Source organism: Pezoporus wallicus, unplaced genomic scaffold (genome assembly GCF_028554395.1).
Source record: "Pezoporus wallicus isolate ANWC-B61680 ecotype Strahan unplaced genomic scaffold, APGP_CSIRO_Pwel_v1 contig_10287, whole genome shotgun sequence".
NCBI classification, from domain to species: domain Eukaryota; kingdom Metazoa; phylum Chordata; class Aves; order Psittaciformes; family Psittacidae; genus Pezoporus; species Pezoporus wallicus.
Window position 1 is genome coordinate 2,651 of NW_026635491.1, and position 24,830 is coordinate 27,480.

The 24,830-nt window shown below is 43.6% G+C and overlaps 2 protein-coding genes across 8 annotated transcripts; both read left to right on the forward strand.

The window, feature by feature from the left end:
• Positions 1–1,478: 1,478 nt before the first annotated feature.
• DAZAP1 (DAZ associated protein 1) lies at positions 1,479–21,787 on the forward strand. Of its 7 annotated transcripts, XM_057432587.1 has the most exons (12): positions 1,479–1,631; positions 2,064–2,230; positions 2,527–2,592; positions 3,217–3,327; positions 5,185–5,233; positions 9,783–9,865; positions 13,222–13,375; positions 14,871–14,900; positions 15,327–15,467; positions 16,321–16,503; positions 18,428–18,516; positions 20,735–20,871. In XM_057432587.1, exons 1-11 carry the CDS (start codon positions 1,553–1,555, stop codon positions 18,505–18,507), a joined length of 1,143 nt encoding a protein of 380 aa, XP_057288570.1. In that variant the 5' UTR covers positions 1,479–1,552; the 3' UTR covers positions 18,508–18,516; positions 20,735–20,871. The 7 variants fall into 7 exon arrangements, with proteins under 7 accessions (XP_057288570.1, XP_057288551.1, XP_057288561.1 ...); XM_057432568.1 differs by lacking the exon at positions 18,428–18,516 and having other exon boundaries at positions 1,480–1,631; positions 20,735–21,787; XM_057432578.1 differs by lacking the exon at positions 18,428–18,516 and having other exon boundaries at positions 1,480–1,631; positions 3,220–3,327; positions 20,735–21,787.
• A 1,238-nt stretch (positions 21,788–23,025) lies between these two features.
• On the forward strand, positions 23,026–24,393 carry RPS15 (ribosomal protein S15). The gene is made up of 4 exons (XM_057432496.1): positions 23,026–23,071; positions 23,315–23,400; positions 23,512–23,746; positions 24,232–24,393. Exons 1-4 carry the CDS (start codon positions 23,069–23,071, stop codon positions 24,343–24,345), a joined length of 438 nt encoding a protein of 145 aa, XP_057288479.1. The 5' UTR covers positions 23,026–23,068; the 3' UTR covers positions 24,346–24,393.
• The last annotated feature ends 437 nt before the right edge of the window (positions 24,394–24,830 follow it).

Here is a 24,830-nt window from a genome sequence, read left to right on the forward strand (position 1 = left end):
CTTTAATTATGGAGTAAATTACTTTGCATGGAAGTTCTGTCACACCCTACAGTTGATAAAGAGTTGCAAAGCAGGCAGTCTGGCTTCTTGCTGTTCTGCTTGTGCATTCACCCAAGTACTTTGGCGTGCTCTGACATGAAATTGCCCAGATTTGGATGCTCTTTTCAGAAGATGAGTAGATTTGGATTGGCCTTAAATTTTCAGCATGGAGCTTATTTTGGGTGTTGGCCATGACTTTCTCATCTATTTGGTGATAATCTCTGAATTGGATTGTAAAATGGTTTCACAACTAATTGCTGAATTAGTGTTACTCTGTTTAGTACTTGCCTCACAAGTTTGCCCTCTGTCTTAGACTTGAACTTGGTAGTTCTACTTTTGCTTTCATTTAACAGGAAGATAATGGTAGACAAAAGTGATTTTGACTGGTCTTTCAGGGTGAGCAGGGAGGAGGACATAAAAGGGAGGGATGAAAGCCTTTTGTTTGTTTTAATAGGCAGTTTCAGGACTTTTCTCTGCCAAGACAGTAGTACCTGGAGAACACAGGGGCAGGAACCCTCGGGGCTGACTTAAGCTTTTTCTGATCCAGTGGTGAAAAACACTCATATGCTTTCTGGTTTACCCAATTACACAGCCAGAGAAGAAGTTTAGGAGAGGATAACATGAAGTGTGTAAACTTCAGAGTCTGATGTTATTTTTGCTACAGTCCTCATTACTAGTGAGTTTTTGTAGAATCTTTTTGGTTTACCCTATTCTGGTTGTCATTTATCTTTCTGGTAATATTCTGTGTCAGGCAGCAAATGGATGTGGAGAGCCCATTCTTCACACAGTTGGAGGCCTAATGTAAGACTTCACACACCTCTTGATCCTCAAACTGGGACTAAAGCTGTGAATGGAATGGACTTGGGTATTTAAAGTAGGATGCCTGGGTTTTGGTCAGTTTGCTTTAGCTCAGAAGTTCTGGATTTTGTTTTCATCCTTAAATTTGAACTGCATGGACCCTTAGCTGTGCTAAGAGAAGTTCTGTAAGTAGCTCAGAGGCTATGATCTAGGAATCCAAACATCCCATTTGAATTAGGGGGTGAGGGTTAACCAGGTTTTATAACTGTTCTTGGACCACTTCCCAAGTTTCAGTGAAGCTTTATATGAAGTGTTCCATGCTGGAACTCGTTTCTGCCCTAAAAGAGCAGGTAAATGTACTTTGTGTGATGTTGTATGTGTGTTTTCCTTCTGGGTAATGATTTCTCAAAGTACCACTGCCTTCTCCAGCACCTGCAAATAAGAAGTTTGGAGGAACTGATACGTGTTGTATTCTCTTTGTGTAAAAGAATAAAATATATTCCTGTAATAAGCTTACAATCTCTGTTCATGTTTGTGGCACACAAACCAGGTGCTTTGATTTTATGTGGGTCTTCATGAAACACAAGGTAGTTGTCCCAAAGAACAGTGAATTTTAGTGAAGGAACAAGATTTGTAGTGTGTTTTGGAGGCCTCGGTACCACCAGACCTCATCAGAATAGCTGACTTCTGCATTGAATAATGTGAAGCATTTGTCATGTTGCACCCTAAAACTGCTCTGTGCTTCATTTGCAGAAAACTGTTTGTGGGTGGCTTGGACTGGAGTACAACACAAGGTAAGTGATGGATATTCTACACTGGTTGAGCAAGGAAAACAATGTACAGAGATGTAGCTTTTTAAAGACATGACTGTGGTAGGAAGATTTTGATGAGATTCTACCACTCTCTTCTGTTAATACAGTTTTCTAAAGAGAGTTCAGATGGGTGTTAGTCACTTTGGAGTTTCTGTTTTCTGTCAGTGTTTGGAACTGACGTTTTTGTTAGCTCAGATGATGACAGTTTTTTATCGTTGCTTTACAACGACACTCCTTTCATATAAGTGGAAATCATTACGTACCATTTGCTTAGAGGAAGTAAAATCTAATCCTTCTCAGAAGACAAGTTTGAATTTGTTTAGACATTTGTTTATCTCTCGTCTCATAACTGCAAACACAGCCTGGTTAAAGTTAATCTCTGGTTCTGTTTAATATGTGCTTTTGTTTTAACAGAAACCCTTCGTAGCTACTTCTCCCAGTATGGAGAAGTTGTAGACTGTGTCATAATGAAAGACAAAACAACAAACCAGTCTAGAGGATTTGGATTTGTCAAATTCAAAGATCCCAACTGTGTGGGAACAGTACTGGCCAGTAGACCTCACACGTTAGATGGCCGAAATGTAAGTTGCTTCTGTGTTCTGGGTTTGTTTCTGCTCCACACTGCTTCAAAGATCTGGTTTAAGTTCTGGTGGCTTGTTTGCAGATAGTGTAAAAGTTACCTGATTGCTGGGTTTAATTATTTATTGTAAGACAGCTTTAACCCGATGATTTGTGTCACATTGTAGAAGCGATGTATTGATGAGAGCTGTGATCTGAGGAGCTGGATTTCAGCAGTGCTGTGTTCAGCTGCCCTAAATGTAACTTTTAGAACAGTATTCTGCACGCTGAGATCTGACCAAACTGGAACTTCTTCCAGATTGATCCAAAGCCATGTACACCTAGGGGGATGCAACCAGAAAGGACACGACCGAAGGAAGGATGGGTAAGAAAAGATACTTGGTGTATCCTGCCTCTTTTCCAAGCTTTGGCTTACCTTCTAGCAGTTAAATTGAGTTCACTTGGATTACATCCATGTTTTAAAATCAGGAGTCAGTATGCAGGCCTCGAGTATAAATTTGATTGCTGAAAAATGTCTCTTACTTAGGTTTCCTTGGTAGGGCTCCAAGTACAGCAAAGTGTTAATGACCATCGTGTGTTTGCGTCAGACTCCGTTTGGGTGTGGTATTTTCTTAAGCTCTTAGCAGTGTTTTTAGATGAGTTCTTCAGATCTTGAGACAAGTGTCTGGAAGTGCAGTCGCAGGACTGATGCTCTTTTTCCAGCCTACTTCACACCCTGCAGGTTTATATGATTCATTAGAAAATGAGTGAATGGCCTCAGAACACAGTCCCTGGTTTTCTGATCTTCTGAAGAGCAGAGACTGGGTTATAGCTGCAAACGCTAAACGGCTTGAGCTCTGAACATGCAGTTGCTTCACTTTAGTGACTGGGAGACTTCAAGCCTGGAGATGGCTTCCCGTCAACCTGCAAGTTCATGTTTCAGTATAAAATGCTAGAAGCAGCCAACTTTATTGTCCTTCTGACTGATTTCTTTTCCTCCTTGATTTAGCAGAAAGGATCCAGGAGCGATAACAATAAATCAAATAAAATTTTTGTTGGTGGGATTCCTCATAACTGTGGCGAGACAGAGCTCAGGGAATACTTCAAGAAATTCGGAGTGGTGAGTCATTCAGCATGATGGTGGTTTGCAGTCGGTCGCAAGATCCTTTCCCTCCCCACTGCTTTTTCTCAGTTTTCATCAAGCTGTCGAATTTTGGGTTAATTTAGACAAACTGCTGTAGGGACATACTGAACCATTCGTAGTGTTCATCATCTTGAAATGCATCTTGCTGTTTGCCAGAATCTATTGCTCTGACGTGTACTTCCTCTGCTGCTTCTGTCTCCTCTTGTTTAAGCCTACCTGATGCTTTATTTCATTCCCTTGCAAAAACTGAGTTGAGTTGGTTGAAGTTTTTTTTTTCTCTTTTCAATTGATAACTTGAGGCCTGATGATTAAACTGGGGTTGGGGAGGGAGGGAAGGGGCACAGCAAGTACTTCAATGAGTTTGTCTAAGATCCTTCTCTTTGACTACGTGTACGGGTAGGTTTGCAGCCTCCTGCCAGTGTTTTCATAACAGCAGTTGCTTTTAAATCATCATCTGGAAACGCCTGAGTTCTGTTGTCCAGAACCTCCATTCTAGAGACAAACTACTGCTCATGTTATGCACTTGGTTTTAATTCAGTTGCTAACCTCAGATTGAAATGACTTATATTCTGATCTTTTTTTTCCTCTTTAATTCACATGTATCCCAACTCTCACTGCCCCTTTAAGATGGTAAATTGTTGAACTAAATTACTAAGTTCTGCTGTAAATAAGCTTTAGAAACATAAAGATTGCCTGTGTTAAATTCAAGACTCTGCTGGTGAACGTGAACTTGCCATTTTCCAGTGGCATTTAATGTGTTCTCTTGATACTTCTTTTTAATCACCTTTCTCCAAGATCTCTTCTTAGTGGCAGCAAAGGATTTATTGGTTCTTTCTCAAGTGGCTCAGTTTATCAACAGTACTGTATTGAAAATTTGATTTAAGATCATTTGAAAAAGAAAAACCCAGGGCAATGGCTAACAACTGTTTCTTTAGTTTGAAAGGCTGCAGTAAACTCAGTAATTCAGAATGGGGGAGCATGCTCCACAGCTGTGGAGCGTAGTTTCTAAAGGCTCTTCCTCACAGACTTTTGGCTTTCCAGTTCTGACCTCTGGATGGCTTGGGAGATACAGGGTTATGTTCCACCAAATGTAGAAGGCAACAGCCATTAAGTGTAAGTGCCTTTGAAAGTAAGTAGTAGAACTTTTAACAGTAGTGTAGAAACTTGAGAGTCTGTGTAGTGTTCTTAAGAGTTATCTTTGGAGACTTAGAGGCTCATACATGTTTTATGGCCACAGAGTTGTTTGGGCTTTTTTCCTAAGTTAAAATCACACTGATACTGATCGTCTGTAATTTGGGGAGGGGTGTGTGTAATGCTGTTTAAAGCATCAGTTTATGCTGTTACTCTGTGCCACATTGATGTTCAAGTAAGTAAATCAGAGAAGCCGTGCAGATTCTTAAATGGATCTGGAGTTAAAGCTGCTTTTCATGGTGAGAGCGAAAATGTTTAAAAATGGACAAAGTAACCTTTTAAAAAGCTACACTGATGAATAAAACCAGAAACCTGGGGAGGGGGGTGGGTTATAGGCTGTAGTGTGGCTCTAGACAGTGTGAAGACCTTAATGCCAGATTAAAATCTTAAGTGTGATGAGACCATAAAAAGCCACAGTGTACCAGCAGCTTTCTGGAATAGATGAACTCATGCTTTCCTTAAAATCCCATCAAGAGCAGCATTCCCCGTTTGTCTGCACTGTGCTGGGACAGCCTGGTATGGATGGCTACATTGAGCATTTAATTGTGCTTTGTGGGTAGAGGGTGGGAAAGAAGCCTGTGGTAACTGTTTATAACACTCCCCTGGTAGCACAGTTAGTAGAATTTCCCTTCTCTCTTCCAGGTCACTGAAGTTGTAATGATCTATGACGCAGAGAAACAGAGGCCCCGAGGTAAAGGCTGATCTAGTTTGTCCTTGAAATTTCTTCATGCTCTCCTATAGTCAGATGGCAAACTATTTCACACCATCAGAAAAGGTAGCCTTTTTTTTTTTTTTCCTATGTTGCCTCAGGAAAAAGAATAATTCACTGGGCAAATATCACTTCAAGTCTAAACTCTTCATCTACAGCTTAGTTGGTATCTGTGCATTTGAAGTCAGATGTTTCATGTTCATTTCTGAGGTTTGGGGTAGTTCTTTATAATTGAATGAAATTTGGTTTCTTGAGCCTCTCCTGTGGCTTAAGGTACTATGGGGGGTGGGATGAGGGGAAGTGCAGGTTTTCCTCCTTTTCCACATGAAAGGTATGTTGATGTCTGTAATTGCATGGGGGGGATACTCCAGTTCAGAGTATTTCTGAACACCAGATTAGAACAGAATGCATCCATTATATGCTTTTTGTTTTGGTTAAATGGCTTCACTTCAAACTAAAGAAAACCACTCCCTAAACTACACCAAATAATTCTGAAATCTGTGTCAATATTTTGATTGGAGTGTATAATCCCTGTATTCTAGACTGCTTTTTTTAAAGGGGGGGGGGAAGAGACAAAACCAACACCACAACCAAAAATAACCCAAACCTAACAAAACCAACCAAAAAAAAATCAAACCCCCCAAAAACCCCAAGAAAACCTGAGAATTTAATCAACTTGGTAACCTTTGGTCAAAATATGAAGCAAGATTCATATCATTCACCTTCCATTGCATCTGTCATCAGTTGGACAAGAGGCAATATTTTAAATCTGTGAAGCTTAGTTGCACTGACCACCTTGTAGCATGTTCTACATGCTAGAGAATAGTTTGCCATCTGAACTTGCATTTCTCTTCTGACTCATTATTAAGAAATATATTCTTCACTTCATATTTATTAAGCTGTTAAGTCTTAGTTTTATTTTTAATTTAGACATCCTTAGTGACATATTTAAGTGTTTCATAGTAAAGTATGGTAATGTTAAGTAAGTTATTTTGTTTTCTTTTCTCTCTGTGAATTGTTTGACTGTGATTAACGATATCTCTTTAGATTTCTTCTCTCTAGGTGATAATTTATCACAGAGGTACAGGCCAGTTCCACAGTCAGAGGAGGGACGGGCTTTGTCTTTTATTGGAGTGTAAACGAAGTTTCAATATATTTGTTTTTTTGTTTTCTTGCTTTAGCTATTTTAATCTTCTTTGAACAGATACCTTTCATTTACACAGAACATACATTCATCTATTCAAGTGCTCTAGAACATCTGGTTTTAGAGGAGGCAGTGGAGACAAAGATGCAGGCATCTGAATATAAGTTGTGGCTGCAGTTCTGCAATATTTAAGTAACTATTGTATCATCTCAATCTTTGTCATATTTAATCCCAGTTTTGCAGCCTCTGTGCAAAAGGTACTAAAACATCACACCTCATCTGGATTAATCCTCATCTGAGTGGCTTTTCTGCTTAAAGCTATATTAAACAAACCAAAAGGTGGTTTTGGGTCCAGTTAGTAGGTGGTAGCTTAAAGCAGAAGTGACAGATGAGTACAGGTTTGGAAGCCTGTCTCCATCCTGGGTGCAGCCATACTGCCGGGTACATTCTTCCTTAATTCAGCTGATTTCTGAAACACTGTTCTTGAATCCTGTTGCTCTGGCTTTCATTTTTCTGCTTTTACATTCTTTTATGTAGTGTGGCAACTAACTGTCATCTCCACAAATGGCCTTGTTAGTCCCTGGGGGTGTGCTGGGAACAACTCGTTGTTTGTATTTGGTACTCCTGGTCATGCATCCCAGAACACATTTTCTCTTGCCTGCTCTTTCTGATCTGTGTTCTGCTGCAGGAAGTGCTGCTCAGTCTATACACTTTTCCTTTTAACATGATACCTGAGTAAGTATATATTTATAAAATGTAAAAGGCTGATTCACTGCCATCTTGTACTTGCACCACTCTGCACTTTGCCTTCTTCCATTACCTGTCCTTGCACTTTGAACTGCTTTTGGTGGTAGGAAGAGGGGAAAATCATCCGTGTTACTAATCCCTGTAGCATTCATCTACCTTCAGCTTCTCACAAGAGCACTGGGAACCAGATTCTTGATTAGTGTCAGAGCTGTGGCTTTGCCCTTGAGGAGCCAGGTTTGTCTCAAGTCTGCTTACTCACTACTTCCGTTAGCTCTCCTGCAAGCAGTGCTTTCATGAGAACTCTCAGTCCCAAGTAGAAGCACAAGCAGCCTCATTGCGTCTTAAAAGAAACTGTGGCTTTGTTGCAGTCTCTACTCCTCAAGCTTTCGATTCTTGGCTAAACCAGCAGCTGTGAAGTAAGTTACAGGTTCTTGCTGTGTTTGTTCTCTTCTTCCCCTTGGCTGCAAACCAGTGGCGTTGCTCTGTCTATAGTCAACTCAGATTCCTGCTATTAGTTTCTCTAGTCTTCAGTCAAGTCCTGTCCTTCCAAAAATAAAGCTACTGGATGTTAGACTTCCTCACTTTGGTAGTATTTAAAATTGCATTATTGGAATTTTGCTGTGTATTGTACTGATTTCTTCACTGTTCCTTATCTTGAGGGGTTTGACCCTTTTAAATCTTTTGTTTTTCTTTACTGACTTCCTCAATGACCCCTTATTCTCTTTTATTCTTTTTCCCTTCCTTCTCCCCCTTCATGCCCTGTCTCCATCCCACAATCGATTCCCCTCCTTCAGTCTTATTGGAATCAAGTTCAATGAGCAAACTTCCTAAGTAGATGCTATCCATCATTTTCCTTTCCATGTCTTTTTGAGATAAAGGCTGTAATATTAAACATATGATTTGAATACAGACACTTTTCTTTTGGCTCTAAAACTTTAGATTTCTAGTTAACCTCAGACAAATATATTGTGATGAAATGCTGCTCTCAATTTTGAGGCTGCTTTCATCACAGGTCAACAAAACTTCGTTTATACTGCCAGTCTCTTGTGTGTGGGAAATGCTAAGTTTTTTCCTTTTTATTTTATTTTAGTGATGTCTTTTGCTCTTGTTGCTGACAGCAGAATTTGACCTGCTGGAATCTATTTTGGCCTGTATCTTTGTGTATTTTTTTATATATATATATATATATAAACTTTCTTACAATAGGCCTCTTTGGGCTTACCCAACCCAGTTGGATAAGCTCAGAGAGACACTAACTGTTATAGATACTGTATTTCTGTTTAACGCTTTAGAGCAATATATGGCTGCTGTCAGCACTAGCTGCAAAGCAAAATGCAAACCAAGGGGGAAATCTTGGGTTTCAGAAAAGCAGAAATGCATCCATGTTCCATATGCTTTTGATGCTGCACCTCGTTTTTTCTTTCTAATTTTTATTGCTCTACTCTTAGCTAATCTGAAGACTGGCACAATTTATGTACTGCATGTTTCTTCCCTTTCCTGGGGTTGGTTGTTACACCAGCAGCAAGTGGTTGATGGCATGAACCAGCCTCTTGTGTTCTGTGAAATTAACCACTATTTTGCCACTCTCTCGGCAGTATCAGCAGCTACAACCTAAGTGCAGTGGTTCTCAAAGTGGGCCTTCAAAAAGAGATTTAGTCCTGGGGCTTTGCCTCTTTCCCAGCATCTTCTGCAGGCATCAGACATTCCCCTGGGCCCTTTTAAAAAGCTGCTGGATTTGGCTGAGCTGCCACCATCAGGGGCTATGGTCAGATGAAAGGATATGAGCCCCCCTTGGGGATCTGGAGCAGTTGGTAGCAATGCTTTGGGCAAAAAGAGGGACTGAAAAGGGTTGCCTTTTTTTATTATTTATTTATTTTTCCAAGAGAAAAGCAGCAGGAAATAGAAGAAATGAAATAGATTGAAGGATGTGATGGCAAGTACTACGTTCTTTATAAGCAGCACTTCTTCAGTCAGCAGGGGGGTGTGTTTGGAAGGTGTGATGTCTATTACATGCTTTTTCTAAGGTGTGGAAAACTTGAGAACCTCTGCTCTAGGTTGTTAGTTTCTGAAGCTTCTCATTCATCCATGGAGTGGTAAAATTTTTCATGCTTTAACAGCTACATTTCAAAAACAACTTTATTATTTTTAACAGAAACTATTCCCTAACCAGAAGATGGGATAAGGGATGGGAGGAAGTTGCTTTGCAGCTTTGGAGAACAGGGACAGAATAGGTTTTCCTTGGGAACCTAGCCTGAATCAAAGATAGGAGCAGCGAAGTTGCTTGACTTGAATCTGCTGTCACACAAGTTTGTTTTTAATCATGTGGCACAGTTATATTTGTGGCTATATTCACACTTTTTTCCCCTCCTGGTAGGCGGGCTTAGGAGTAAAATCAAACTCAAAGATAGTGACCAAGCTCAGTTTAAGTTGCATGTGTGAAACCAGGCTGAGGCATTAAAATTTGCCTGATTACAGGAAGTATCCATTGCAATTTTCTCAGATTGACATTTTTGACAATTTAACACCAGTCTGTTATCTGAAACCCCTGCTTGAACCCTTGGTCCGCCCCTAATACTGTTCATCATCCTGTTTTGTGTCACAACACCCTGCTACCTTGATTCACTCTTCGTCGTTGGCTAGGTTTTGGATTTATTACTTTCGAGGACGAACAATCAGTGGACCAGGCTGTCAACATGCATTTTCACGACATCATGGGCAAAAAAGTGTGTAGTTGTAGTTTTATTTTACCTTAAGAAAGAACCAAGTCTTGGGCAACTAGCAATTTCACTGGTGAATAAAACCTAGTCACTGATTCAGTTGGAAGGGAGAGCACCTAAGTCCAAATTTGAGGCTTTGCCCACAGAGGTGGGGGAAGTTCATCCCCTAGAAGAGACAGATGTTGAGAGCCAAAGAACTTAGGTTGTGGGTTGTTGTGGCTGGGGTAAGGCCTTGTGCTTACAGACCTGGGGGGTTGCTTTGGCGGAGCATAGCTCACATTGGAATGAGTTGATGGTGACTACCTCTGGTTTGAGCACTGCTTAGATGCAAGGAGGGAAGTTAGTTGTTTCCACCTGCTTGAAAATCAGAATCCCAATGAAATCTGAGTTGTTCAAGGCTTGGTTTAAGATACCACTCCTTCAGATGTGTATTTGATGCTCAAATTTTGAGGTGGTGTGAGACAATGTACTTTATACAATCTTAAACTTAAAAGAGGAAGAAAAACATCATGAAGGATTGGTTTTTTATAAAAAAAAAATGGGTCACTTACTGTGAAACTTTGATACAAACCCACGTACTCTATGTAGTATTTAACCACAATGCAGTTAAGTGACCTCTGGTTGTTTCATCTTCATACTGTGTTGTCAGGATGTTGGCTAGAGAGGAATTTTTTAGGCTTGCTTTGATGTTACTCAACAAGGAACATGCTTGGACCTGTGGAAAAAAAAAAAGGAAAAGCAGAGTAAATTGGTGCAGGACACCCAGGTTTTCTAGAGAAAAAAAATAACTTCTTAACCTAAAAGTAACCACAGGAAATTCTGGTGAACTTAAAAGTCCTTTCCAGCATATCCACAGTTTTTAAAGCCAGTGTTAAAACTGCTGCCTGCAAGAGTGAATAGATTTCAAGGAGACACATGAACACTGTTGCTTTCCTTAAATTATTGCACTGTGTAATTTTGCGCTGTCTTTTAAAGTCTCTCTGTGTGCTGATAGCCCATAAGTATTTATGTAGCCAGCAAGGGGTATATTCTTGCCCATCAGTGAAATCATGGTTCATCAGTAGTTAAATTATGCAGTGTATAATGCTTTTTATTCCTATGAACTTGTTTGGGGGTTAAGGGGTGGGCTGATTTCCTAGTAATGGAAGTGGAAAAAATATGCTTGTGTAATTACTGGTGTTTTCCTCTTGTTGAGCACTCCCATTTGTGAGCAGATGCACTGACAGCACTAGAGTAAGAATTACCTGTACCCTGACTTGCACATTGAGATCTTCCCTTGGAATTGCCTTAAATTTACACAAACCACCTAAATGAGAGGTCCTATCACAAACCTGTATGATGTAGAGAGGAAGAAAGGAGAGTACCTCTGCTGGAATGGTTCTGGGAATGCATGGAGAACCCTGTGTGAGCCTTCAGAGTGTCACCTTTTACACTGTGGCTTTCAGCATCTGTCAGTGCTAATTCAGAGTTCCCCATTGTTTCCCAAACAGTCTCAGAACCAAAAGGAAAGGATCTCTTTCCTGTCCTCTTTTTTTTTTCCTTTCAATGACATAAAGAGCAGAACCCTGCCATGTTACACAGTGGTTTCTCAGCCAGGAGCAATGGAGATGCCTCCTTTGTGGGTGCAAACTGGACTTTAGGTAGAATTTTAACCTCACTTTGAAGAATATTGCGCAGGGATTTTTTCAGTCCTCAGTTTGGCAGTTCACCACTTCCAAATGTGCACTGAAAAATGAATGGGCTACTCCTACATAGATTAATGAACTCCAGATATTCCTCTCTCTTTCGCTGGTGAATAATGCCTGCTTTAAAAATGGTATCTTTCTGGTAATTACGAAGGTATTGTTGAAATGAATCCATATGTTGTTGAAAGGAAAAAAAAAAAGAAATTAAAATTGCAAGAAGAACTTGCTTTTGTAAGCAATAACTGAACTCCCTGGAGGCAAATGTGTTAAGACTCATTAATTTGAGTCCTTTGAAAAATTCCCTTGGATCCTCTCTGGAAGGGCCTTCAGCTGACTGAGATTTGGTTAATGTCATGTCTGATGTCCTTGGGGCATCTGCAGTGGGGTGGGGGCAGGGGGGGCTTTGTCCTTGCCTTGTGCCTGTTTCCTGTTTGTTCTCTGACATGAATGGGGTTTAAGACATGGCAGGAAGAATTCTGAATACTTTTCTTTTCCATACGACTCAGGCCCATTGATGATTGAGATTTATTTTCTTTGTACTCTGGCACCCATTAAAATTAATCATAAAATAAAGCCTTGAATTCAGCATGCAGGAATGCTGAGAGTGTTTCATTAAATCAGAAACTGGGATTTTTTGAGAGAGAGAGAGAGAGGTTTATATTGAGTATGCAGCTTATTTTAAGTAGGTCAAATGCACTTATTCCATGGCTTGGAACACTAGGACGTTTTATCTTTGACTAAAATAAGTTGAGCATTGTGGCTTACTCATTTGAAAAACAGGAGGGCTTTTGTCACTGACTTAACACAGTATGAAGATTTGCTTCTTATTGACTCAACTGTCCATTTTTATTACTTGCATGTTTGTTTACTTTTTTGTTAGATGTAATGTAAGATTCTCTTATCACATCCATTCCCTCTGACATTGTTTGAGTTAATTGAGATTCTTTAAGCGTTAGCCTGGGGAAGGTAAGTCTTTATCTTCCATTAGACATTTAAATAAAATCTTTTAAGTTTTTAAAACACAACCACAACAAAAAAAAAAAGGAAAAAAAAAAGAAAAAAAAAAGAGAAAACCACCACAAAACAACAAAACCGAACCCAAACCAACCAATCAAATGTGTGTTTCTCAGGTATGAGCAGAGCTGAAATTGTAGTTAGGTGGGGTGGGTTTAAACTGTAACTTCCAAATGAACCCCAAACATGTTGGAATGGTTAAAGCATTAGTACCCTTTTTCAGAGCGTCCTCTTTACTCGAAAGTTGGTTTGTTTTTTTTTTGGCTGAAAATGTCACCTTTGTAACTCCTGCCTCAAGTGCTAAATTAGTCCATAAATAATGTAAAAAGATCATGCTTTTTTTAAGTGAAGAGCCGTTGTAAGAGGGTACTGCTGTTTTAAGAGTAAAGCAAATGAATACTGTACTATGATGAAACAGAAGTGATTTGTAGGATGTGTTTTTCTCAAGACCTCAGTAGTAGAACTTGTAATGTCTTACCATCATATATATTGTACCTGAGAAACATTTTAAATTACTGGCCTTAAGTTTAATAATTAAGTATTTAGACATAAGTCATAAGATGCTAAGTGTAGTCTTAAGTGTAACTAAGGGTGTGTGTGAAGGGAAGGGGGGTATACGTTAACCTGTGCCATCTCTCCTAAGTGGTGACTCTGTTTGTTTAGGTGGAGGTGAAACGTGCAGAACCTCGTGATAGCAAAAGCCAAACTCCAGGTCCCCCCGGCACCAGTCAGTGGGGAAGCAGGATCATGCCAAGTGCTGCCAATGGCTGGGCAGGGCAGCCTCCTCCAACCTGGCAACAGGGTTATGGCCCTCAAGGTACTGCTTTACTCATCTCGGCATCACTGTTGCAAGAGGCTTTCCTTTACAGCTTACTGACAGTTTGGGTTTCTGGCAGTTGATGGTGTTCCCAGGCTTATCAATGCGATGGCTCTGCTGGGTTCCTGTCAGCACAACTAAAATTCCACACGTCAGTCTTTTCCCAAGTCTGCTGAGATTGTTCCTTCGCTCCTTTTCCCCAAAACCCTTGGTTTTGTAGGGCAGAAGCCAGTGGGTAGTGCCATGCCTGGCATGTGTCTTAGGCAGTGCTTCACCTCTGCTGTTTGGTTCTGCTTCTCCCCAGGTGGAATGGGCACGGCTTTGGGTAATGTGGAGAGAAGGTATTGAGAAAGCTCAGCAGCTCACCTTGTGACTCCAGCTCGGGGCCTGCCTCAGACCCCTGCAGAAAATCCTGTTGAAAATCCAGGTTTTCAAGGTTGAGGCAGTTTCAAAGGAAGTGATAAGTAAAATTTGAAAGGGAAAAGAGGAAAAACAGATGGTCTTGTCTTCTGGATTTTACTGCTTAATGTATCTTGGAACAATAACAAGCAGCCATGGGGCTGGCAGTGGTGCAGGGGAGCACTTACTGCCTAGAATCTTCGTGATTTAGCTTGAACCCTTCGGGGCTAAAAGGAGCAGCCATGTGGTTTGGGCTTGATGGCTTTAACCCCCCCAAGATTTTGAAGACAGGATAAATATGCTGAGTTCATGCAAAGACAGTTTTGATAACTTGCAGAGAATTCCAGTGGTATAATTGAGTTGCATTTGACAGAACAGAATTTGCTTGCTCTGATATATGAGCACCTGGGGGGCTAAAGGGAGTGTCACTGCTTCATCTATTGCTAGAATAGAGGGTACCTCAGTGGAGGGATTGCTTGTTTCCCCATGGTGCTTATTAACTTGAAAGCTGCAGCTGAGGCTTTGACATTCACATAGATGTGCTAATCTGCAACTGTGCAAATTGAGAAACTACATTATTTTCAATGCAGTTATTGTAGAGAAGATGATACCTGATCTACTGGAAAGATTACTGTGAAACAAATGCTTTATCTTTCAGTCTTAGTGCGGGGACAAATGCAGAAGGTGATGTTTTTATGGTTTAAAACCTTCAGAAATAATTAGAATAAACCTGGGAGTGTACTAAAACCACTCGGATGCGTAGTCTGCTGTGATCCTCAGTGGTATTGTTCTTTATACTAGTACAGTTACCTGCATTTGGTGTGCTTGCAGCTCTTGAATGCTTCATCTGATTGGAGTTTGGGGATTCCTGTCTCCTCTGTGCGTTATCTGCTGAATGATTCACAGTCTTCAGAATTGCATATGCAGAAATAGTCCTGGACTATTTCTCGGACCATAAAAATAGAACTGTAAGGGACTCTCAAGGATCCCCCCCAGTCTATTCCAGGGCCTTGAGCAAGATCAGCCTTCTTTTAAATCATTCATTCCTCTTTCATAGTACACAGCTTCAGTGCACACTGTTTTTGTTCTGTTTTAGGGATGTGGGTGCCAGCTGGACAGGCAATTGGTAAGTACATTACATGGGACCGCTGTAAAAAAGAGATTCTACTGAGTGAGGGTGCAGTTTCTTTAAGAATTCACAGTGATTTGTGGATTTCTGTAGTATTTAACCTACATTTAGAAGCTTGATTGAATTTGTCCTGAAAGAGCGAAGAAGATAATGTGTTCTTAAAAAATGAGTAATGGGAGCTGACATACATCCTGCTCTTGCCAGCCACACTAATTTGTTATAAAGGAATTACATTCTGAATGGCAAATATTTACAGTAGGGGTGCTTGGAGGACAAATATTTCCCAAAATAAGAATTCATAGAAGGGCTGAGACCATGTCTGAAATCTGTCACACAGCTTTACCCCATCTAGAGAATGCTGACTTGAGCAGCAGCTCTGCATTATTAAGCTGCTTTAGTTCTCGGTTTCTCTTAATTTTCTAGGTGGATATGGACCACCTCCTCCAGGAAGAGGAGCTCCTCCACCACCACCACCATTTACCTCATACATAGTCTCTACACCTCCTGGAGGATTTCCACCTCCACAAGGATTTCCACAGGGCTATGGCACCCCTCCACCATTTAGTAAGTAACCTACAGGAGTTGCTCATCTTTCTCTGGACTTAGATTTTTCACCCTACATTTTATTATTCCTCACATATTTTGCCTATATTGTGTGTTTCTGAGCTATAATTAAATACTGAATATTCTTGTCAGTGAGTTGGGTTACTTTTTTACGTGGATGCAGTGATCACCTATGTTCTCAAGCTTAAAACTGTGTTGCTAAATGAATTTAGATTGATTCTGTCCTCCTATTACAACATCCAAGAGAGAAGTCAGGCATTACTGCATGGTGACCTGGGATAGACACAGGCTGGATGTTTTGGAGGAGCTTAGGGAATTAAGGTCACAAGTGGCATTGGAAATACAAATAGGATTTTTGCACCTACCCCTCAGGCCACCTCTTGAAAAGTGTATTCACAAGCCTGGCTTAAAATAAGGTGGTGGAAAATAGCACCCAGTTACCCAGAGTTACTTGTTCTGCTACAAACCATTTGCTTGGGATAGCTTGGTTTTCCTCCTGTGATCTGGAGTAACATGCTTTCCTCCTCATGTTTCTTACGGGTGTGTGTGAGTGTGCAGACTTTGGGCCCTTGTTCTCCTTGGTCACTTGCTCTTGCTGATTGCTGTTGAGGCCACAGTCTTCCTTTGGGGTGAGGTTTTTCCTGTCAGAAGGTGTATCGTTGGGTCTTCTAGCCACAGTGTTTGCCACAGTGTAGGAGTGAATTGCTGCATGGCCCACAGTAGGTAAAGACACGTTGGTTTTAAGGCTTGTGTTTTTCAAAAGGAATGTTGCCATACTCTAAAGGCAGCCAAGAAGCTGGGGTGCTGTTCACCTCTGTCTTTTCACGTGCATCGTGCTTTCCTTGCCTTTCAGGTTTTGGTTATGGTGCTCCACCTCCTCCACCTGACCAGTTTGCCCCACCTGGAGTACCCCCTCCACCTGCCACTCCAGGAGCAGCACCACTAGCTTTTCCACCACCACCACCACCATCTCAGGCAACTCAGGACATGAGCAAACCCCCAACTGCTCCACCAGAATTCCCTTATAGTCAGTTTGGTAAGTAACTGCATGTAAAATAAACTCACCTTCATCTTCCTCCCCTTCCTGCTTTTTGGTTTTGTTTTTTTTTTTACCACTTGTGCAGAAAACCAGTGTTCAGAAACAGTTTGCTACCAGGCACTTCAGGACATGAATGCCAGCCACCAGCTCTCAAGAGATCCTTAAATCATGCAGTATTCTAGCCAGAGGGTATTTTCTTAATCCACTCTGAAACATTGCTTGTGTGCTGTGAAATAGTCTTCAGAGACTTGTGCACTGCTAGGCTAAGTTACTGATTTGCACTCTCCCTGAATCTGTAGTTAAAACTTTTTGTCTCCAAAAGCATCCCAGAGCTTGCAGTCAGTGTTTTCTGTGTAACTGACTTTGATCAGATTGGAGAATAGTCTTCAAGAGTAAGAACAGCAGCAAGAGGCAGACAGTGCAGGGCATCAGAAGCCAAGCTGCAGGCCTTTTTATTCCTTCCCCCATTCCTTTCCTGTCCAGCTCAAGTTATAGTTCCGTCAGAAGTGTGTAAAGCTTCACTGTCTACGTGGAGAACTGTTTCAGAGAGCCACTGGAAGGCATTGGTGTAACAGTGGTACTACCAAAACCAAACTAAAATTGCTAGACAAATACTTGTGCTCCTGAGTACAATATCTGCTCCTCCCCGTGGATGCTGAGAAGGAGTTCTTGCTCTTCCTTCAGTCCTGGTTTTGAGGAGTGCTCTCCAAAGAGCTCTTTGTGCCATACTGCTTTTTAATACTATTTTTTGAAGGGGTTGCAATTGGTCATTTTTTACTTCAGGTGAACTTTTTGCATGCAATAGGCCGTGCATTAAGACTGTTCTCTACTTGAACAAGTTCTCCATGGGTGTTAGTTTGCCTGCTTCCTTTGAAGTGCCTGCAGAAACTGTTAGGAAATGAACACTTCAGAGAGTTATTTAAAAGTATGCTATTCAAAGTTCCAAAAATGTGAAACAGACTGAAGGAAGATGAGCCTCTCATGTGTTTGTAAAGCAAGCAATATGCTCCTGTCCATGAACTTGAAATGGTTTTCAATTTGTTTGTTACACACATGGTTGCTTTCATAGATAGCTTTGCCCTTGTGACTCAAGAGGAAGTTTTTCTTCTCTTGCCAGAACTTGTCTCTTTGCAGACTCTTTTTTGAAGGGGGGTGGGCCCTCCTAAATAAAATGTAAATCCATGCACGGAATTGGGAGTGGGGAGCCAATATTTGTGATGTATTAGGAGTTTAGGAAGAATCTGGTTTACAACCTTGTGAAAAACTGGGAGGGGGGATTCTGGTATTTGGTGTATATGGTACGATATGCCTCTTGTGTGTTTTAGAAAGCCTGTTTGCCAGGAAAATACTTCAGGTGTTCTTTAGCCTCCTAAGAGGGCTGGATATGGAGGGAGGAGGGAGGAAGAGGTGTGTAGTACAGCATTCTGAGGAGGAGGGCTGAGAATGTTAGTCGCTTAAACCACAACTGCAGTTGAGTCTTTTTACCTCGAGTGCTTTTCTAGGCTGAAACCTGTTCTGAGTACAAGGGATAGATGTATTTAATGTGCTGCAGTACCCACAGAGTCATCCACCTGTTCATAAAGCTATGTATAAAACCTGTTGAACTTTTTAAAGAGCTTCAGCACTTCCTGTGATTGCAGATTTGTTAGCAGCGTTGGCAGGGTAGTTGATCTGCATGTATGTACATAAATGCATAGAGCTTACAGGCTTTAAAGGGGCACTGAGCTATCTAATCATTATGGCATTTTAAGTTTTGTCCTGGCTTGACAGCATCTTAAATGCTGCTATGTTTACAGCTAGGATGAATGTAAGCACTAGTACATGAAACACTAACATGGGGGTGTCTCCCTCACCCTGAACAATTATCTCTGTACAGGGCTCTCTTGGGGTTCGTCACCCTGGTCTCCTCATTTCTTACTAGGGCTGGGTACCTATTCTCAAGACCCTTCAGGCTACGGGCCAATACTTTGTTTACACTCTTATGGTCAGGCTGAGCAGTGAGGAGCATAGGTAGGTGGTGCCTATTTACAACCAATGCTCTTGATATATCTGCCTTTGGGAAATTAACTTGTGTTTCTTACAGGGTCTCTTTTAAGGGGGGTGGGGTGGGGTGGGGTGGAACAAAGTGGCTCAAATGTTTAATCTTGGGAGTAAGGGCAATACAGTCCTTGCTGTTCATGAGCTGGCTGAAGTGAAAGCTCCTGACTGAAGCATGACTGAGGCTGCTGTTGGCTCCCCAGGCTGCTGCATTGGAGAAGCTTTATGCTGTGTAATGGAACTGAGCTTGGGTTCTTGAGCAAAACCATACTGGTGAGCACAGCTTACTTGAAGAGCGGAGGTGCTGCTGCAAGCTGAGATTCCTGGTGCAGCAGGAATGAAGAAAGTAGGGGGAAGATGAGATGTACTGAAATGTCTGGCTGTTCAGGTTTACGCTGGAGGTTTTCTTTGTGATAAACAAATTGAGAACTGAGGTTTCCAACACTTAATGCTGTAACACTGCAGCGTACAGTGAGAACAACTTGATTTCTTTTTTTTTCCTCTTCCTACCCTGAGCCTCACCCTTTGGCAAACAATTAAACTGTATTTTTGGTTGCCTGCTTATCTCTGTCTGAAAAAAAATGACTGGATTAGCATTTTGAGCTAATAGGGGCTTGTGATAGATGTGCTTTTAATGCTCATTAGTAGCAATAAGTCCTGAGAGACAAGCAGAGCTTGAAATTGAAACAGTGAAGACATGCGAAGAGATTTGATTTGGATTAAGAGAGTTAAACCTGCTTTTAAGCCTGCATAGAGAGAAACAGAACTGCAGAAATGTACTTAGTGATTAGGATTCTTAATGTCATCTTCCGTAGCAGAGGCTTGCACTGATGCCGCTGTTATGATTAAGAGTCATATTTAATTATGGGAACACCTATTAAATTTCTCAGTGTTCTTAATTTACATCAAGTTGTCTTTCTTGTTGGCAGCAAGAATTGCAGCAAGTCTTTTGTCTTCACCCGTTCTCTCTGTCCCCATATTCTGCTTACTCTAAGCGTGGTTGGAATCAGGTCTTTGCATGGATTATGTTGCAGAGCAGTGGTTGCAGCCTCACTCAGTGGCAGAAGGACAGTGTGGCCTGAGAAGTGTTTAGTTCCTCAGACTGAGGAAGAACAAGATAAATGTTAACTTGTGGCATACATTAACCTAAACTTTAGTTGAGATGCAGTACCTGTTCAGGCTTAAAACTGACTGAACTCGGATGCAGTTGGTGGTGTGGGGGATGTGGGAGAAGGGCTGTGTAGCGGGTTAGTGACTGCTGCTTCTCTTAGCTGGGTTGGGAGTGTTTGCCACCCTCTGCAGTAGCCGTAAGGTGTCAGGTTTTGAAATGGAGCTTTGTTTTTTGAATGTACAACACACACCCTCCAGCCCAGCCGTACACTGGGTTTTGAGGGAAGGATCTTAGTTATTCCTGCAGGCAGCTTTTGACCAAAGGCTCCCTTATAAAGTGTATAATGGGGGCAGTAGTCACAACTTCTGGATTCCACTTTTCCAACCCTGATACCTCACATTTCAATTTACATTTTTTGAATTTAGTATTTCTTGAATGAGAGGGTGGTTAGTGGCTAGTTAATGAAAATAAATACTCATGCAGCAGGACTCTGTTTTTGAAAGGGACTTTAAGATTGTCTTCAATGTGTCTCTTCAGCTATAAAGCTTATTGCCTGTCCAGGAAAGGTGGTGAAGCTGAGTGTACAAAGCCAGAATCTAAGTGAGGTGCTGCAGGTACAAGAGGTTTCAGGAAGAACTTCCTTGCTATACCTTCATCTGTGCTGAACCTGACAGTACTAGTTTTTAGGCAATTAAAAACCCAACCCAAAACAAAATACAAGTATTGAGAATGAGCTGACAGCAAACTTGCAAGCCGCTTCAAGCTTTTGAACAGCCAAAACACGATCCTTGAGCTGCCAGCCTGGGCAGGATTACCTCAGAAGTGAAAACGACCATTTCTGCATACCTGTTCAGTTCTGCTTTTTTGCCTGTTTCTTCTATACAGAAGATAAATGATTGCAAGAACTGAAAGCAGCTGCTTACTGTAATGTTAGAGGCGTGTGAGGCCGTGCGTGGGGATCGGGTGGGATCAGGTCCTGGATTTGCGCCTCTGCTGTGTGTGTGTGTGTGTGTGTGTGTGTGGATGGATGGATGGATGAGGCTGGAAGCTGACTCTGCTGCCTCTTTCCCTTCTCCCCAGGGTATGGACAAGACTTGAGTGGTTTTGGACAAGGCTTCTCTGATCCCAGCCAGCAGCCGCCTCCCTATGGAGCCCCCTCAGTTCAACCATCAAGTGGCCCACCTGCAGGAGGAAGTGGATTTGGACGAGGACAGAACCATAACGTGCAAGGATTTCACCCCTACAGGCGCTAGCGTGGGCTGGCAATCAGGGAATTCTGTCCGCACTGGGATGCCTGGTACCAGCTGAACCCGGGAATCCCAGGCTTATGAACTTGTGACAATCACATACTTGATGGAAGAAAAACCTAACAACATTTTTTGGGGGGGGGGGGGGTGGGGGAAGGTGGCTTCTGAAGGCAGAGCTGTGGGTGTTTGGACTGCAGTTTTTAAACATTTTCCTTTCTCTAACCCATCAGCACAAATAAAGAAAACGTCACTGGTTCAAACTACAGGGTTTTAAAAATGTCTTCAGCTTTAATTCAAAACTTCAGGTTTCTTTTTGTTTCTTTTTTTTTTCTTTTTTATTTCTTTTTTCTTTTTTTTTTTTGAAATTATTTTTCCTGAGCCTTTGTTTTACCGTATATTGTAAACTTTTATGTTTAAGAGAAAAAAAAATATATGCATTTACAGATTGTGAAATTTTTAAGAGAAATTTTCTACTATGTATGCTGGCTTATTTTTTAATTTAAAACAGGGTTTCCGTTAGCACTGTTGGAAGTGAGGGTAAAAGCTGCAACCCCCTTACTCCTAACATGAGCAGTGGGGCGGATGGTTCCGAAACTCTGGGAGTTAAACGAAATCTACTGAGTGTATTTTGCTGTTGTTACCTGATGGTATAGGGCTGGTAACAAGGCAGGTGCAGACTTGCTTGACGCACAGAGTCACTTAGGAAGCGCAGTGTTAGAGCTGTGCTTCACACGCTTTCCAGTCCTCTGTGGATTTCATTAGGGGTTAACGGAGGCCTTGTTAAGATGTAGATTTCCCTCAGGCAAAAGGTTTAGGTGCATTTTGCACTAACCAGTGATTACCCCTGGTTTGAATAAAGAGAAGTACATTTGGATTAGAAACACAAGCCTGTCTCCATTTTATTTTTTTTTTCCTCCTCTTTTGACAACAAAGTTGCATGTGAATTTTGTGTTTTCGTGAGGAAATCAATTGGCAGCCTTGAAAAATCATGTCTTTAACAGCAGCACGAATGCTTAAGCTGTGTCTCAGTGGACTCTCAACTGCTGGCGGTGGAGCTCAGCAGTTCTCCTCCTGCCCTTGTCAAGAAAGCCCCCACTGGATTTGCTTCTAGAGGCTGAAGCTGCTGCTGGCTCTGACCTGGAGTGGACCTGAGGTGCTGAAGGGCTCCTACACTGCATCTCAGCCAGTCACCGTGCTTGTCCCCGCTGTGTGCTGCTCTTCCTCTGACCTTGACTCTTCAATGCACTGTGGGTAAAACGTGGGTTTGTGTTTTCTGTCTTCTAGAATACTGCTCCAGTGCTTGGCTTGTGTAAACGCAGGGTCAAGCCCAGGGGACACAAACTGTCCCAGTGTGATAAAGGAGCTGCTGACTCAACAGCAGCGCTGTGTTGCAGGTTGTCTGTCCTGTAGCTGCAAGGATGTGTTGGGACATACCCATGGCACTGGAAGTCAATCACAGGACTTTGATCAGTCCAAAGGGGGGTTCTGTTTGGGCTTTTTTTTCGCTTGTTTGTCTGGATCGTGCCAGCTGCACTTGTTCCAAGTCCTCTTGGCTCTGCTCCTTGCTTGCTCACTGCCATGAGCACAAAGAGCAGGGTGCTGGAACAGGGGCTGCTCCTGTCATACATACTCTCTGTAACTTCCATGTGCTGTAACCACTTTCACTTCCTCATTGAGGTTTGGTTTGTAATTTATTGCTCTCCGAAATGCACCATGGAAGATGGCACCGTGTACTTCGGACATGCAGAATGGAAGGAGACCTCAAGTCCTTGCTGCTATTCAACCTCATCTTGGATAAGAGGTTTTGGAGGTTGATCCCTTCTGCACAGAACCAGCTCCTGGTGGTTACCGTTACCTCCACCGGGGCTCATCCCTGCCTAGGGGCAAACACAACCGACTGGAGCTGGAAACGCTACCCGGCTCTGCAGGAAGGCAGCATCGATGAAGGCTGCTGCTCGGCGGGTGTTGTCTGAGCAGGGCTGGGAGGAGAGGGGTGCTCGGCGCCAGCCTGGTGCGGGGATGCTGCGGGGCGCTGCGGGCTGCGGCCCCTTTAAGGACAATGAGGGCGGGAGCCTTGCTGGGGGCGGAGCTTCTCGCCCCCTTCCGTCCCGTCGCTGCTCTCGCGAGAGCTGCCGCAGCGCGGCCTTTCCGAGGACACCCGGCCAAGATGGTGAGCGCGGGGGGTACCGGCGGCCGCCATCCGGCTCCATCCGCCGCGGCCGCCGCCTCCTCGGGCCCGGCACCGGCGCTGCTGCCGCGGGCGGCCCGGGCTCTTTGCTGTGGGGCGGGGATTGGTTTCTCCTGGGGGCCGTGCGGGGCTAGGCCTCGGCGGGGTCCGCAGGGCCGGGGCTGGCGGCGGGGAGGGGTGCGGTGAGCAGGGCCCTGACGCCCGCTCCCTCCCTGGCGGCTGCAGGCGGAGGTGGAGCAGAAGAAGAAGCGAACGTTCCGTAAGTTCACCTACAGAGGGGTGGACCTGGACCAGCTCCTCGACATGTCCTAGTAAGCGCTGCGGGAGCCGGGGCTGGCGCGGAGCCGAGCCCCGTGCTGGGGCTGCGGGGTTGGTGCGGGTTTGTCGGGGGCTCCCGGGCTCAGCGCGCCCGTGCCTTGCAGCGAGCAGCTGATGCAGTTGTACAGCGCCCGGCAGCGCCGGCGCCTCAACCGGGGGCTGCGCCGCAAGCAGCATTCCCTGCTGAAGCGCCTGCGGAAGGCCAAGAAGGAGGCGCCCCCCATGGAGAAGCCGGAGGTGGTGAAGACCCACTTGCGGGACATGATCATCCTCCCCGAGATGGTGGGCAGCATGGTCGGCGTGTACAACGGCAAGACCTTCAACCAGGTGGAGATCAAGGTGAGGGGGTGCCGCAGCTGGGTCGCGGTCCGAGCTCGGCATTCCCCGTGTTAAGGTTTTCAGCGTGGGGGCTCCTGCGTGGAGCAAAACCGGCATGGAAGGGGTCTGAGAAGTGTCTGCCCTGTGTGCGGGCTGCTCACAGGAGGGCAGCTTTGGAGTAAGGGGGTGAGGCCGTGCGCTGCCTGCTCCCTCCTTTCCCGTCGGCACTGGGTGAAACAGATCCCGTCCCAGAGGTTTCCTGGGAGTGGAATGTGAGCTCACCCGGCCAGCAGCATTAAGGGACGTGAAATCCAGCCTGAGAGCACAGAAAGGCCCTGGATGTTGTGTGCTCCCCTCTTGGGGGGACAGAGGGACTCCCTCGTCCCGCTGAACCACATCAGGCCGCCAGTGGCCGATGCCCTGGCTGCTGCAGGGGGGTACAGGGGGGGTTGTGGTGTGTGCCCCAGCCCAGGTCGCTGCCAACACCAGTTTCTGTTCTCTCGCAGCCTGAAATGATCGGTCACTACCTGGGGGAGTTCTCCATCACGTACAAGCCGGTGAAGCACGGGCGCCCGGGCATCGGAGCCACCCATTCCTCCAGGTTCATTCCTCTGAAGTAACGAAGCGGGAGCCTTTTCCATGTGTAAATAAAAGGTGTTTCTCACAAGGATTTCTCTCCTGGACTCAGCGTTCCTGGGGCTGTGGGCGAGCAAAACTCCCTCATCGCAGCCATGGTTTGATGTTCTCCCCAAAATTCACCTGTTCTTTTGGTCAGCACATGCAGCACACACAAGTGGGTTTAGTAGATGAGTTAAATTCCTTGTTCTTTGCCTTGTTCTTCATGATGGATGCCACTTCTGTCTGCTTTGAGGCATTTCCATCTATGTGACGTTACTTGGGGCGTTCCAGGTGTTGCTCCCGTCACACTGGGAATGCTGGGAAGCGTCTGCTCCGTGCCTGAAGCGTGAGCTTGACCATGGAAGTAAAGCAGATTGAGGGGTGGGTGGCTGCCTGTGGCCTTGGAACCAGCCCATCTCCTGCATGGAAGGTGCCAAGGACACCTCGTGGGGCACTGAGATCCTGAACTACTATTTTCTCATCTTAG

Coding starts and splice junctions, on each gene's coding strand:
- DAZAP1 (XM_057432568.1), top strand. CDS start 1,553: ATGTTGCACCCTAAAACTGCTCTGTGCTTCATTTGCAGAAAACTGTTT. Junction 3,328..5,184: donor ACTTCAAGAAATTCGGAGTG/GTGAGTCATTCA, acceptor TCTCTCTTCCAG/GTCACTGAAGTTGTAATGAT. Junction 13,376..14,870: donor ACAGGGTTATGGCCCTCAAG/GTACTGCTTTAC, acceptor GTTCTGTTTTAG/GGATGTGGGTGCCAGCTGGA.
- RPS15 (XM_057432496.1), top strand. Junction 23,401..23,511: donor CAGCTCCTCGACATGTCCTA/GTAAGCGCTGCG, acceptor CGTGCCTTGCAG/CGAGCAGCTGATGCAGTTGT. Junction 23,747..24,231: donor TCAACCAGGTGGAGATCAAG/GTGAGGGGGTGC, acceptor GTTCTCTCGCAG/CCTGAAATGATCGGTCACTA.